We start from the raw sequence: 15,825 nt of genomic DNA, 5'->3' as shown, positions 1-15,825 counted from the left end.
AGTAATCTTGTTTTCCTTTTTACAGATGTTACATATTAACTGATATAAACATATGTGCATTGATAAAATAATATATAATTGTCAAATACCCACAAAGAGTTTTAAAATGCTATAGCGGAACTAGATTTATTGGAAATACAAAATAATTCTCTGACAAAATAACTGGTCCCTTTTCTTTTGATACGCATGCGTGAAAATAGCGTACTGGGCAACAGGTTCCCGTTAGTTGTCATCAAATCTAGCCCTGAAAAATGTATCGCAAAGAAAAGCCAGTTGTGATCAAAGGTAGCACATCTGCTTTACCAAACAATCTTAGCATTCTTGCAACCCCAGAGAAGGGTTCACTGAACTATGCTGTCGTGCACAAGTCGACTGTCAACCTGGTAACTGCTACAACCGACGGAACCACAGTCACCGGGAGACAGGTCGTTTGCAAGGAGCCCACCGCCACCCAAGGCAGTCCTTTCATTACCCAGGTGATATTTGATATTTTTCAGTTATGAATCATCATATATGCGTGACTATGGAAATAAATACATTGCATTGTAATCAGTAGTAGTACGACTTGTAGGGGACTTGTCGCCGATTGACTGAACAAAGAGGGGAGACTATTCAGCCAAGCCTTCAAATCGAAAATATTCGCATTGCCAGATTGTATGCAACTATTCAACTGATGTGACTGCAAAAAATGTGTTTCATAATGCTTCCTTGTAAAAGCAAGCAGGGCAGTTAACTCATGTCAACTCAGATTGGTAGCATGTAGGTTGGAATCAGCACAAATTTCCGCTCAAATTAACATATCCATATGTTTCCATCACAATATATCATGTTCATGTGATGTCATCAAAGGATTCTAACCATTAAATTCTTCTTGTTCATTGTTGTTTCTGCCATTACGATTCGAGACCTTGGACATTCTTTACTTTATATTTAAGGGCAGTTTTAAAGTTAAGGGTTACCTTCGTTTTATTTCCCAAATAAAGATTATTCATTATGTTTGTAAACATGTCATCAAATCAGTAATTAATTTAAGATCTGAAAATCTACCTATTTTTCATCCTGATGAAGTTGCATGGTGTTTTTACCATGTTCACTACAGGCTATGATGTTTGACATGTACATGTTTTGTCCACCATGTTTTACATCTGTAGGTGGACCCGTGAAGATCCGAGGTAGAATAGATCTTCAGCAACCCATGCTTGCCGTAAAAGGCGACTATGCTTGTCGTAAAAGGCGACTAACGTGATCGAGTGGTCAGGCTCGCTGACTTGGTTGATGCATGTCATCGATCCCAATTGCGTGGATCAATGCTCATGATATTAATCACTGGATTGTCGGGTCCAGACTCAATTATTTACAGACCGCCGTCATATAGCAGGAATATTACTGAGTGCTGCGATAAACAACAAACCAACCAACCAACCAACATCTGTAGGTGAGAAATATATAAAGACGGTTGAGCAGTGTGTGATCTAGTTGATTGTGTGGCGTGATTGTGATTATGCCAGACAACATGCAATCAACCACTTGTTAAAATCTGTCTGTATTGACTTCTGTTATTCTGTTAGCGCTTGTCTTTTGTGTTGCTTAAAACAGCAGTCATTAACCTTTGTACTTGTGCTCTTGTTTGGATAGGTAAAATGGATTATCCTGCCAGTGAGGACTGTCCTGGTATTGACATCACAGAGAGGTATACAGGTAATATCTTTTTATTTCATCATTAAAGATGACCACTGATCTGTATTCATATAGTGAACCTTTTTCCAAGTTCTGTTTACTTATATTTTCAAAATAAGGTAGTTTGGACACAAAAGGTAGTTTTGTAGCGAGGAGGACACCAAAGGTAGTGTTGTAGGGAGGGGGACACCAAAGGTTGTGTTGTAGGGAGGGGGACACCAAAGGTAGTGTTGTAGTGAGGGCGACACCAAAAGTCGTGTTGTAGGGAGGGGGACACCAAAGGTCGTGTTGTAGGGAGGGGAACACCAAAGGTCGTGTTGTAGGGAGGGGGACTCCAAAGGTCGTGTTGTAGGGAGGGGGACACCAAAGGTAGTGTTATAGGGAGGGGGACACCAAAGGTAGTGTTGTAGGGAGGGCGACACCAAATTTAGTGTTGTAGCGAGGGCGACACCAAATGTAGTGTTGTAGCGAGGGGGGACACCGAATGTAGTGTTGTAGCGAGGGGGACACCAAAGGTTGTGTTGTAGGGAGGGGGACTCCAAAGGTTGTGTTGTAGGGAGGGCGACACCAAATGTAGTGTTGTAGCGAGGGCAACACCAAATGTAGTGTTGTAGAGAGGGGGGACACCAAATGTAGTGTTGTAGCGAGGGGGGACACCAAATGTAGTGTTGTAGCGAGGGGGGACACCAAATGTAGTGTTGTAGCGAGGGGGACACCAAAGGTTGTGTTGTAGGGAGGGGGACACCAAAGGTTGTGTTGTAGGGAGGGGGACACCAAAGGTGGTGTTGTAGGGAGGGCAACACCAAAGATCGTGTTATAGCGAGGGCGACACCAAAGGTTGTGTTACAGCGAGGGCGACACTAAAGGTCGTGTTGGAGGGAGGGGGACACCAAAGGTCGTGTTGTAGGGAGGGCAACACCAAAGGTCGTGTTGTAGGGAGGGCGACACCAAATGTAGTGTTGTAGCGAGGGGGACACCAAATGTAGTGTTGTAGCAAGGGCGACACCAAAGGTTGTGTTGTAGGGAGGGGGACACCAAAGGTAGTGTTGTGGCAAGGGCGACACCAAAGGTAGCATTGTAGCTAGGGATCACTGTAGGTGTTTCATTTCAAAACCCTTCAGCTGTCTTGGAGAACTACCATTAAGTTAACAGTGTTAAGTATGTATTTTCATGTGTGATCTTTTCTTCTCTCAAACAGTAAGCTCTAAGAACAACCTTGGTCAGCACGTTATATTTGCACTGATAGAAACTAACAGTTTTAGTCCACTAGTCCTTGTAATGACAACAAAACCCTTACAAATGGCAGATGTCTACTAGTCCTTATGATACCTTAAGCATTGGGTAGTTTGACAGGGACCATAGGCATGATATGACTAGTGCCATTCCTCAGCTGATTTGGGTCAGTGGGTTAATCTCTTCAGAAAAGTTATCTACAGTGATATGTCCAGAACAGCTCAGACTTTTCACAGGAGTTTAATGCTATATAAATGTGCAGATAATGTTATCATTTATTTCTCGACTGATCATGAATGATATTTCGTTTATCTGCAGATGTTTGAACCTGATGGCTCTGTGATGATATACTGGCATGCACTCAGTGACTCTGTGGGTAAGTTGTCATGTAACATTGCACAGTGTCTTGTGATGGGTTGTATCTATGTACATCTTCCCAAGGCAAGGGAATAAACTGGCTATAAAAGTCCAGTTTCCACCCTTGTCAAACTAGGCTGGAATTATGGAGTAACATTTTGGCTTGACCAATGAGTCTGTGCATTGTCCAATCAAAATCCATTGTCCAATCAAAATTGTGTATCGAAATCAACATCAGTTCGTAAACTGCTGTTCAGATTTCGGTCCATTTGCAGGATTTGCAAAGCATGTGTACCTTCAACTTAACGTCAACAGATATTTTCAAAATCGTTTCATGTTTGTAATGTTAGAATTGGTCTTCAGGAACCCATGTTTGTCTCCCACAATAAAGATCCTGTTAAAATTGGTCTTCAGCAACCCATGTTTGTTGTATGAGGCAACTGACGGGATCGAGTGGTCAGATTCACTGACTTGATCGATGTATGTCATAGTATTACAGTTGCGTAGATTGATGTTCATGATGTCAATCGCTGGATTATCTGGTCCGGACTTGATTATTTACAGCTTGCTGGAATATTGCTGAGCGCTGCGTTAAAAAACAATCACACAAGTTCATGTTTGTTGTAACCGCTGACCAATGATTATTGAGTGTTGACAAAGTGTGACCGGATGACATTGTTCCTACTATCAACCACTTGTTTGGCCCAGAATAAATTAGTTAAAGGCTGCGGTTATGTAGCTGGAATATTGCTGACTGCAGCGTAACATGCTTTAATCAGTGTTCACTCGCTCTCTCCTGTCAGTGTTACAGATTTCTATGTTGTTCTGTGAGCACGGTGAGGAACATTCAGGTGTACCCATCTCAATGTTCATCAACCCCGTGAAGAGTTTGGTAGAGAATAGGCCTTCAGCAACCTATGCTTGTCTTAAAAGGCAACTAATGGGATCAGGGGATCAGTCTTGCTGACTTGGTTGATGCATGTCATCATATCCCAATTGCATGGATTGATTCTCATGATGTCAATCATTGGATAGTGTGGTCCAGACTTGATTAGTTACAGACTGCTGTCATATGGCTGGAATATTGCTGAATGTGGCGTGAAACAAAAAACAAGCAAACAAAAATTCGTCAACAGTTATGAAAGGTCTGATTTTGTTTTTTTCAGACAGCAGTAATTTTGGTCGTGGCATCTCAGGAGTTGGAGATAACTTTATATGTGTCGGTAGGTGTGATATGTTGTCTTTAATAAAAGCTTATTAGTTGCGGCTAATGTTGGGCTGTTACAGAACACTTTGATGTGATACAATGCATATACCTCAGTAATGTTTTGATGGATGTACCGTATTCGACGTAATAAGCGATTAGGGCGCTCTCCAACTTAGAATTAGGGGGCTCTTGTTAGAATATATTTTTGGTGAAAGAGTCGAAAAATCGTAAATTTTATGGCTTCTGCTGACAGCCTGAAATGATACAAAAGAAAAGTCTGTGTGTATTATACACGACAGAATTTAATTGCCCGTAATTAAGGGTGCATATAACACACGAGTGTGTATTGTACATGAATAAATGTACACGAATTGTGAACATTGATCAGTCGGAAGGGTGCTAACTGGGATTGTTCACTAGCCAATATACTGGAAAATATCGCCGTGGGCGCTTATTAGAATGGGGCGCTTATTTCGTAGAATATTGTAATCTACATTAGGAATGCATTACATGGGAATTCAGCACCTGCCATAAGGACCCATACTATACCTTTTCAGAGAACAACTAGAGACAATAGTTAGTAGGGCTAGGACGATACACCAACTGTGAGATCCGATACATATCACGGTACCTTACTCACGATCCAATATGTATCTCGATTCTTGCATGTAATCTTATCTGTGGTGCGTAATCTTTTTCATAGACAAGATGGCCGAATATACCTACAGTTGGCAGTGTCAAGTATGGCACAATGCAGAAAATATTTATGTTTTCACTATTAATATGCACTACTGATTTGTGTGGAACAGTTATTAAAGCAAACATTCAGCATTCAGGGTCAGAATCAATATTATTTACTTAGTGTGCGACTGTGATCGATACTTGTGTCGAGAAGTTAAAAATCGCGATCCACCGATGCATCGCTGTATCATCCCACCACTAATATTTAGTGAATTAGAGTCAATGAAACTAAGGCCTGTTATTTTTATCCCATTTGAAAATCGGGTGATATAGCGATTAGCATGTCCGTCTGTCTGTCCCCTGTCCATTTTCCATTTCCGGAGCAGAATTCCTATTACTGTTGAAGATTTCTTGTTGAAACTTGCTATATGTACCAGACCAGTGTTTAGTGCTGAACTGGTGCTTTTTGATGATTTGGGATTTTTGTTTTTTAATGTTTTTTGTTTGCATGACGAAAAGTTGGATTTATACTGAAAATGATGGTAGTGCTCATTTCCAGAGTAGAATTTTAAACTGTTGAATAATTTTTTATGAAGCTTGCTATACAGATCAGTCTAGTGGTACACTAGTGTCTTTTGATGATGTGAAATAATGAAAATAACTGAACAGCATTTTGTTCTTCACTCAACTTAAGGTATCCAATGGCAATGAACTAAACATGGGGGTTAACTCCATTTCCGAATTGCATGTCATCTACAGAGGACTCTTGTTTATTGTTTGCAAAACATTTGGCTTAGAGGTAAACACGTTAAACAACCTTTTTAACATCTTGTTGATAACCTTCCTATTTATGAATGATAAACAAATAAGTTAAAGCTTTCTTTGGTTTCTTTTTCTTCTCATTCTTCTCACATTTTCTTTTCTCATTCATGAGGACTTAGTAGTATTGTTCAGTTCTTTACATTTAAATGGGAAATTTTACATAGAAATGTCAGTGACTGTCAGTTTTATGTTTCTAGTGCTGTTATTCAATGGTTTTGAACTAGTTTTGGCAGATTTCGTCATCCTATTATGGTTGCATACACCCACACATTACTGTTGTGGTCTGACTGATAGAGCATCTGCACGGAGAGTGAAAGGTTGGTGGTTTGATCCCCAGGCGCATTAAGCGAAAAGATGTTAAAAGATGGTACTTGTTGTTATCCTGCCTGACCCGGCATTGAGAGGATAACACAGGAACTTGTTGGCTCTGAGTCAGTATACTGTGTCTGAGAAGGGTATCCATGTTAAACTGCTGCATGGTTTTTCAGTGAGCTTGGTTTTGTCTGTAACATACCATATTTGACGTAATAAGCGCCGTGCTCGAATAAGCACCCACAGCGATATTGGCTAATATATTGGCAAGTGAATAATCCCAATCAGCACCCCTTCCGATTGATCAATGTACACAAGACTTATTTATTCTTGTATAATAGTCACTTAATTATGGGCAGTTAAATCCTGGAAAAAATATATCTGTAGGATATAAACATTTCAGGCTGTCAGCATAAACCACGAAATTTACTATCTTTCAACACTGTTTTTTTTTCACCAAAATAATATTCTAATAAGAGCCCCCAATTTCCAATTCTGAGAGTGCCCTAGGCACTTATTATGTCAAATACGGTAGTTGAAATCAGACACCACCACCCACTACCACACACCCCATCCCATCCCACCACCACACACAAACACCCCATCCCACCACCACACCCACCCACCCCAGAGCCTATGGCTGTTTGTTTTTCTGCCATGTCAATATGATACAATTCTACTTGCAGGGACTGAAAGTGGGCAGATATTGGTGTTCAACATGCCCCCCAAAGGAACAAATATAACCTACCAGGAAGCTCTCAAAGGTTGGTACACTAATCAGTAGTTTTTGAAAAATCTGAAATATCATGTGCTTAGTTATTTTGAATCACAATGTATGTGTAGTTGAGTTACAAGACAGATTTGCTAAAACATAATTTCCTTGTGTGTGAGAGGCCCAGTACAGTGGTCACCCAGTGGTCAGGGGTTCCTCAATTCTCCAGTTGCTTCCCTTAGTCATTACAGGAAGTGCTTGTTGCTGATATGATTGCTTACATGCTGTGACAAAATGGAACATGACTATTATTAGTCATTTTAGTAGACTTTTGTTTATAATGTATGGTGCTGTATAACAGGCCCAGCCAAGTGTGATCCCCGTGTGGGAATCTTCAATATCAGTGCTGAATTATCTACCCAGTCTTTACTGCTATCTGACCCGTAAAGATCCGGGGTAGAATAGGTCTTCAGCAACCCATGCTTGCCGTAAAAGGCGACTATGCTTGTCAGAAAAGGCGACTGTCTTGGTTGATGCATGTCATCAATCCTAATTGGGTGGATCAATGTTCATGATATTAAGCACTGGATTGTCTGGTCCAGACTCGATTATTTACAGATCGCCGTCATATAGCTGGAATATTGTTGAGTGCGGCATTAAACAACAAACTAGCCAGCCAACCAACCAACCAACTTTACTGCTATCTGGGGAGAAGAACATCCGCAGAGGATACAGAGTTGTAATTTTCCATACAAAGTATTTGTTTGTGTTTGATTTTTTTCTTCAATGATTTGTCATGAATAGCTCCAGCGCATAGTGCCATTTCGTTTACAAAGTGCAACCTTAAAAAGCTGCCTGTGAAATAAGTGAAAAGAGTCAATGGGTTTGATCTTTAGTGGTCATCTGTTTCCTGTAATTACATCACAAGTAAAGTAGGTTAAACAAAGTTTAGTGAATTAAAGCAATCATCATTTTTACTCAAAATCTCTGTTACAAGTCTTCTACAACCCTTGTTAATAGCTGTTAAAGCAAAAGGAAATTACTTGATTTTCATAGTGACCAGTGTATGGGCCATCAGTAGTTCACTTACTAGACTGAATAAAATTTTAATGGACTTTGAACTAGTGACAAAAGTTGCAGATTTCACTAATTTGGGTCCTCAGTCTGTCTGTCTTATATACTTATTATCATATCATATCATATCATATCATATCATATCATATCATATCATATCATATCATATCATATATATTATGTATTGTCGCACTTTCCAATATATGACTGATCATATGCGCTTAGACCATGTTAGATCTTATTATTACCCTGGTCAATAGATTTAGTGTGTGCTCAATTTTCATTCTCAGCTCCCTTGGAAGTATACAACCCAAGTAGCCTTTGAGGGGCTAGAATGTTGCCTGTTACATTACCGTCTCCTTTTATCAAACTCATACCATAGTCTACAACATGCATCGCATCACATCACATAGGCCACATATTCTTTTCAAAGCAGCATTCAACCTAGATCAATCCCTCACAGTGTAATGGGGAACATGTTTTGTTTCCAGCGCACACATGCGCCATCTGTGACTTGGCCTCGGACAAGGAGATGATGGTGAGCGGGGACGAGAGGGGCAGCATCTACGTTTGGAAGGCTGCAGGGCAACAGCTGCAACAGACTGTCAAGATCGCAGGAGGAGGGTAGGTGCCAACGTCATCTTTTGTCTTAAGACTTAGGGGTAAATTTATATTGCATTTTCAAAGTGAAATTGATGTTGATGTTGGAGGCTAGACTTGTGACATTTGTCCAAGCAAGATTATTTCAACCATCACTCTCTTGTTTCCAATTTCTAAGTTTGTGTTATTTATTACCTTAATTCCACAGATAATGTCTCAGTTTCATGCATGTCTCTCTCAGACCCGTGAAGATCCGGGGTAGAATAGGTCTTCAGCAATCCATGCTTGCCGTAAAAGGCGACTTTGCTTGTTGTAAGAGGTGACAAACAGGATCAGGTGGTCAGGCTAGCTGACTTGGTTGATGCATGTCATCGATACTGGTTGCATGGATCGATGCTCATGATAATAATCACTGGATTGTCTGGTCCAGACTTGATTATTTATAGACTGCCATCATATAGCTGGAATATTGCTGAGTGCGGCGCTAAACAACAAACCAACCAACCATGCTCTTATTGCAACAATCTCATCCAAATCAGATCTTTTGCCTGATAGCATACCAATCCGTATAAAAATCTGAAGACTCTTCCGTGGAAGGTCACGTCAGGTGAACTTCCCAATCCGCTCTCAGTATCAGCTGATCAGTGAACGAGGAATTCAGAACAGCATATCTGATTTCTGTATCTCGAACAAAATCTAAATGTCCTCCTTAGAATGTACATAAGGGAGCCCACACCAATATATTTTTGTGGATGTTTTAAAACCTGTCATATCTCAGCTATGTGGCATTCTTCATTTAGATTTCTCATGGTTCACCCTAACATGCTCCTATGGAGGTGTGCTCAGATCTTCAGGCAGATAGGTTGGTTTGTTGGTTGGTTTGTTCTTTAAAGCCGCACTCAGCAATATTCCAGCTATATGACGGCTGGGCAGGCAGATAGGTATCGTATTGAAGTACAAGATCTGATTTTAATGGGATTGTTATTGCATTTTCTTAATCTAGTCTGGAAATGGGCATCAGACTTGCAGCATATTCTCCTCTTGAAGCTGAGCCTAGTTACTGGAGAAGTTCCCATTCAGCTGATAACAAACATTGTGTCCCTTAACTCTATGATTGGTTAATCTGGCTTTTGTGGAAAGTGTTTGACAGTGTTAACATGATATGATGTGATTCAACTGTTTGGCAGTGTGTTTGATGTATTGCTATGCAGCTGTTTGACAATGTGTGTGATATGATGCAGCTGTTTGACAATGTGTGTGATATGATGCAGCTGTTGGACAATGTGTGTGATATGATGCAGCTGTTGGACAATGTGTGTGATATGATGCAGCTGTTGGACAATGTGTGTGATGTGATGCAGCTGTTGGACAATGTGTGTGATATGATACAGCTGTTTGACAATGTGTGTGATGTGGTGCAGCTGTTTGACAATGTCTGTGATATGATACAGCTGTTTGACAATGTGTGTGATATGATGCAGCTGTTTGACAATGTGTGTGATACGATGCAGCTGTTGGACAATGTGTGATGTGATGCAGCTGTTTGACAATGTGTGTGATATGATACAGCTGTTGGACAATGTGTGTGATATGATGCAGCTGTTTGACAATGTGTGTGATATGATGCAGCTGTTTGACAATATGTGTGATGTGATGCAGCTGTTTGACAATGTGTATGATATGATACAGCTGTTTGACAATGTGTGTGATATGATGCAGCTGTTTGACAATGTGTGTGATATGATACAGCTGTTTGACAATGTGTGTGATATGATGCAGCTGTTTGACAATGTGTGTGATATGATACAGCTGTTGGACAATGTGTGTGATGTGATGTAGCTGTTTGACAATGTGTGTGATTTGATACAGCTGTTGGACAATGTGTGTGATGTGATGCAGCTGTTGGACAATGTATGTGATATGATACAGCTGTTTGACAATGTGTGTGATGTGATGCAGCTGTTAGACAATGTGTGTGATGTGATGCAGCTGTTGGACAATGTGTGTGATATGATGCAGCTGTTTGACAATGTGTGTGATGTGGTGCAGCTGTTTGACAATGTTTGTGATATGATGCAGCTGTTTGACAATGTGTGTGATGTGATGCAGCAGTTTGGTAGTATTAGATGTGATGTGCCGTTGTCTGACAGTGTATTGTGTCTGTTCAGGAGCCCATGCAGCAGTTTGGTAGTATGAGATGCGATGTGCAGTTGTCTGACAATGTACTGTGTTCAGGAGCCCATGCAGCAGTTTAGTAGTATTAGATGTGATGTGCCATTGTCTGACAGTGTATTGTATCTGTTCAGGAGCCCATGCAGCAGTTTGGTAGTATGAGATGCGATGTGCCGTTGTCTGACAGTGTATTGTATCTGTTCAGGAGCCCATGCAGCAGTTTGGTAGTATTAGATGTGATGTGCCATTGTCTGACAGTGTATTGTATCTGTTCAGGAGCCCATGCAGCAGTTTGGTAGTATGAGATGCGATGTGCCGTTGTCTGACAGTGTATTGTATCTGTTCAGGAGCCCATGCAGCAGCATAGCTCTGTGGCGGGGTATCATCGTGGGAGGATACGGTTCCGGCCACCTGCGTGTCTATAGCGCAGCAAGTGGAAAGATAGGTGCAGAGGTCACCGCACATGCTCGATGGATCAATGCCATAGACATATCTCAGGAAAATGGAATGGTGAGTTTGTTTGTATAGAGATAGTTTAGTGTGGAATTGTAGTTCCACCTCAGACTCTACATTGTCATTGATTTCTAAGGGATTGTCAGCATCAGCCGGACACACAATCAGCGCAGGATTATATTTCTGCTTCCGAATAAAACAAAGTATAACTTCTTAGTGTTCAAACATCTTAAAGATTTTGTATGATAATACCTGGGCTGGGATGGAGAACTTGGGTACCCAGGTCGGGTGGGTACTGGGTACTGAGTAGAACCCGGGTACCCACAGGACTACCCGGACCCGTGATATATTGTTTAATGACAAAAATTATCTAGAACTCTATGGTTACACTACAACTCACTAATGTTCGCATTTCTTTCTGACTATGCACCAGTTCCTTCTAATTTTTCATATGGTTGAATAAAGATATAACTTAATTTAACTTCAGTGTATGAATGACCAGATTGTTTAATACATGTATCTAAATACATTTTGCCAGGGCTATGCTAAAAATGTTCCCTATCGGACATTTAGAGCCACCTCCTGAGACGCTACAGTGGGTACCCGGGTAGGGTTGGGTAATAGGGGTGTGGGTACCCGGGTAGTAAATTTGGACTTGTCCCAGCCCTAGATAATACTAATAACTCTCCAATAATTGCACACATGCACTTTACATGTTTTAACAATTCTCTAAGCTGATCAGTGATGAAGCAATATAATGTCATGGTTGAAAACAAACAAAATCATGTCAACAATTGTTCATGCTACAAATAATTGATGTTGCTTCTCTAAAACAATAGAATAGTGATGTTTCTTTAAAGGTTTGACCTTACATATGTTTCACTTCATTCAGTGTCTTGAAATGATAAGGGTTAAATACAGAATAACTTAATCCAATCTAGGAATTACGGAATATTTGTCCACGGTTAATAAAACTTGCCACGGGCACAGCACAGGGAATCCATAATGCAACAGAGTTCACAGCTGAATAGCTGGTATTTTTACACCAGTTTATCAGTTGCCTCAGATAGAAAGAAATTACAATCAGAATAACTCCCTCTGTGGTCTAGTGGATACAGCGGTTCTGCCTGGACAGTGGAAGTCAGTTGTTCAATTCCCAGCTACTTCATACCAAATGATGTTAGAAGATGATATTTGTTGTTTCCCTGTCTTGCACCTCTGCATTAAGGGGTTAAAATAAGGACTGATAGGCTTGGAGTCGGTTTACTGTGTCTGAATCAGGTATTCATGTTAAACTGCCGCATAGTATCTCTGTGGACTAGAACTCTAACAGCCAGCAATTGTTCGGATTAGTACAAGCAGCTGCACATACATCCACATCTCTATATATAAGCTCTATGTAATCCTGAACATGACGTTGAACCCAGTTTCACCTAACCTCACAATCAGAAGCAAGGTTTTTCATCAGGATGTGTAAAGGTAACTTGATGAGGGTAGAATATTTTGCTTGTGTTTTTCCTGTGATCTCCAAGTTTAAGATTGTTCATCTAATATTTCAGGTGTTGTCTGTGAGTGACGATGCATCTTTCCGAGTATGGAAGCTAAAGGAGGGAACAGTGCCACAGGTAGGATTATGATGTCTTCTTTCATTTGATTAGGCCTGTAATGATACAGTAGGTTTGTAGATAGCTTGACTCCACTCCAGTACATAATTGGGGCTTTTTTTGTTTAAAGATGACCTCACCAATATTTCAGTGGTATGATTGTGCCCTGTAAATTATTGTCTAGACCGGACAAACCAGTGGTTGATATCAAGAGCATGGCCCCTTATACACAGGGTATGATGGCACAAAATCAAGTTGCCAAGTTAGACCACACAATCCATTTACCGCGGTAGTTGCCTCTTGTGACCATCATAGATTGCAAGTAAGATGAGTGAAATGGGCTTCACACATTATACCCATGTCGGGAATCGAACCCGGGTCTTCGGCGTGACGAGCGAACGCTTTAACCGCTAGGCTACCCGACTGCCCCCTAAGTAATATGATGTGAGGCAGGTGCTTGGTAGTGAGGTCGGCTTGGATTAAATTATTATAAATATATTTTGTCCTCAAGTTATCATTATTATATTTTCACAAAATTTTTTACATGTTTGTTTATGAATTTCTAATGTAATTTCAGATACAGTACAAGCACACAGACACTGTGACTGATGTACAGCTTGTGGGGGGTCAGTTTGTTGACGGTCAAGGGAGAGCACTGTGTCTCACCGGCTATGACTGCAGCGAGATAGTGTTCTTTGTCCAGTGCTAAGTTCATCACTCTCCGTCCAGTTTCATTATTTAGCTTTAGTCCGGTGTGCAATTAGATGTCGATTATCTCTGAAGTCCCAACTGTGCAATTCCAATTGAGGAGAATATCTAGGTGTGAAAGAGCACTGACCGTTCCTTTGGTTGTCTTTTGCTTCATTGTTCGTTGTACACCTGAGTCATTAATTTGCTTTACTTAAACTAGTGGAAAATACTGTAAGAAATGTGCACAAAGTTTTAGGCAGCCATGCAGGGTAGTTGTTTGATACAAAGCAAGAATAATAGTCTTTAGGGTTCCACTAGCCCTTTGAAAATTAGCCGTGGGCCAACGTCATAACTTAATGTGTTTGTATACACTGCATTTCTCCACGGATATATACAGCCAATGTGTGGAGTCGTAGAGGCATTTGTCTTTTTCAGACATAAAATGATATGAGGTCACATGAGCCCAACTCTAGGCATGAACTTTGTGAACCCTACTAGGGCTGGGGCGGGTCCAAATGTACTACCCCCTATTACCCAACCCTACCCGGGTACCAGCTGTAGGTCTCAAAGAGTTATTTAAATAAGGTATTTAAATATGAAACAATCTGGTCATATAGTTGACTGAAGTTTTATCTTTATTCAAACATATAAAAGTCAGAAGTATTGTGCGCATAGTCAGAAAGAAATGCAGACATTTGTGAACGTTTGTCTTTATAAATATATCATGTTGACTAGACACGGGTCAGGGTAGTCCTGTGGGTACCTGGGTCCTACTCAGTCTTTCCCACCCCCGCCCCGAGGACCAGAGTTACCCGTCCCAGCCTTAAACCCTACTATGTGGAGAGTATATGGCCACATGGCTTATAGGGCTGGACGAGTCCACATTTACTACCCAGGTACCCGATCCCCTTTTACCCGGCCCTACCCGGGTACCCACTGCAGGTCTCAAGAGTTGGGGACAAAATGTCTGATTGGGAATTGTTTTATCGCAGCCCTGGCAAAATCTGTTTTGATACATGTATCAAACACTGAAGTTGACTCAAGCTTTATCTTTACTCAGACATATACAAGTCAAAAGGAATGTGTGCATCGTCTGAAAGAATTGTGAACAATAGTGACATGTAGTGTAACCACTGAGCTGTAGTGGGTTTTTGTCATCAAACAATATATCGTGTGACTAACCACGGGTCCAGGTTGTCCTGTGGGACCCACCTGACCCCAGTACCCGAGTTACCCGTCCCAACCCTAATGGCTTAGCACATGTCACATGAAATATTGACGTTTGTACAATGTAGTTTTAGTGCTCATTGGTTTCAACACTTGTCGGGTTCCTCTGACTGGAACCAGGTCAGGACTTGATTTGTGTGGTAAACATGGTGACTACAAAGTGGCCTTACAAGTACCTGAGTGATAGAGCCTTCAAAACCTGTGAAGTATTGATGATGGCCGTCCAAGATCTTGTCACTGTATCAGCTTCAAGTAACCTACTGTTTCATGGCAGTTGCAGCATCTGAATGGTTTTTTCACTGCAGGTTTTTTATTGGAAAGACTGGAATAATTTCCGAAATCTATCTGAAATCCTTTTCATATTGTCCTCCCCACAGGACACATAGCTTGAAGTAGTAATGTTATAACCTTCCTCTTTCCGGATCAATGTTATTCTATGATAATGCTCTTCATGTATATTGTAATGGTTCAAACTAAATATTCTTGTCAAATGTTGAGCAGTAAAACTAGAATTTATCCCTCGAGGGGGGAAAACAGAAACAGACTGATTGTTTGTTGTCATGTTCTAGGCAAAAAACAAGGATCACAAATCAGGTGGGATATTTTTCAACATTCCTGAAGGAGCGTGCAAAGATGGGGGACTCCTAAAACTCCTCAGTGTTAGCCCTGCTGCACTCTAAATTACAAGTTGTATGTCTTTAGTGTCTGAGGGGGAACGGGTGGCCCAGTCGTCTCAGGCGCCCAATTTGTTGTGCAGAGTTGCGTGTCTTGGGCACGCCAGAAACCTATGATTGTGGGTTTGAATCCTGGTTCGCCCTGATTATGTTTCTAGGTTTGTCAGCACCATACCCATGCTTGTGGGTTTTACCGAAATGGTAAACATCTAAGACCTGCATCACTTGGGCTTTCCTCCCACATTAAGCTGACACGCCGCGACATATCTGGAATACTGTTACAGCGGCATTGAACCCAACTCACTCACTCCTTAGTGTCTTAATAATGCC

At 41.0% G+C, this 15,825-nt stretch overlaps 1 protein-coding gene across 1 annotated transcript; it reads left to right on the top strand.

The window, feature by feature from the left end:
• Window positions 1–213: 213 nt before the first annotated feature.
• On the top strand, window positions 214–14,930 carry LOC139452784 (WD repeat-containing protein 54-like). Its single transcript, XM_071234399.1, has 9 exons — window positions 214–476; window positions 1,636–1,698; window positions 3,229–3,286; window positions 4,434–4,490; window positions 6,976–7,053; window positions 8,567–8,699; window positions 11,195–11,357; window positions 12,860–12,925; window positions 13,482–14,930. Exons 1-9 carry the CDS (start codon window positions 252–254, stop codon window positions 13,611–13,613), a joined length of 975 nt encoding a protein of 324 aa, XP_071090500.1. The 5' UTR covers window positions 214–251; the 3' UTR covers window positions 13,614–14,930.
• The last annotated feature ends 895 nt before the right edge of the window (window positions 14,931–15,825 follow it).

The sequence above is a fragment of the Haliotis cracherodii genome, unplaced genomic scaffold, assembly GCF_022045235.1.
Source record: "Haliotis cracherodii isolate W230 unplaced genomic scaffold, xgHalCrac1.p SCAF_9, whole genome shotgun sequence".
NCBI lineage: Eukaryota > Metazoa > Mollusca > Gastropoda > Lepetellida > Haliotidae > Haliotis > Haliotis cracherodii.
Note: the sequence above shows the minus strand (reverse complement) of the source record. Positions and strands in the feature narration are given on the sequence as shown.

Bases quoted from the DNA above. Each gene is read 5' to 3' on its own strand.
- LOC139452784 (XM_071234399.1), top strand. From the start codon at position 252: ATGTATCGCAAAGAAAAGCCAGTTGTGATCAAAGGTAGCACATCTGCT. The intron at 477-1,635 runs GTGATATTTGAT...TTGTTTGGATAG, and splicing joins GCAGTCCTTTCATTACCCAG to GTAAAATGGATTATCCTGCC. The intron at 11,358-12,859 runs GTGAGTTTGTTT...CTAATATTTCAG, and splicing joins TATCTCAGGAAAATGGAATG to GTGTTGTCTGTGAGTGACGA.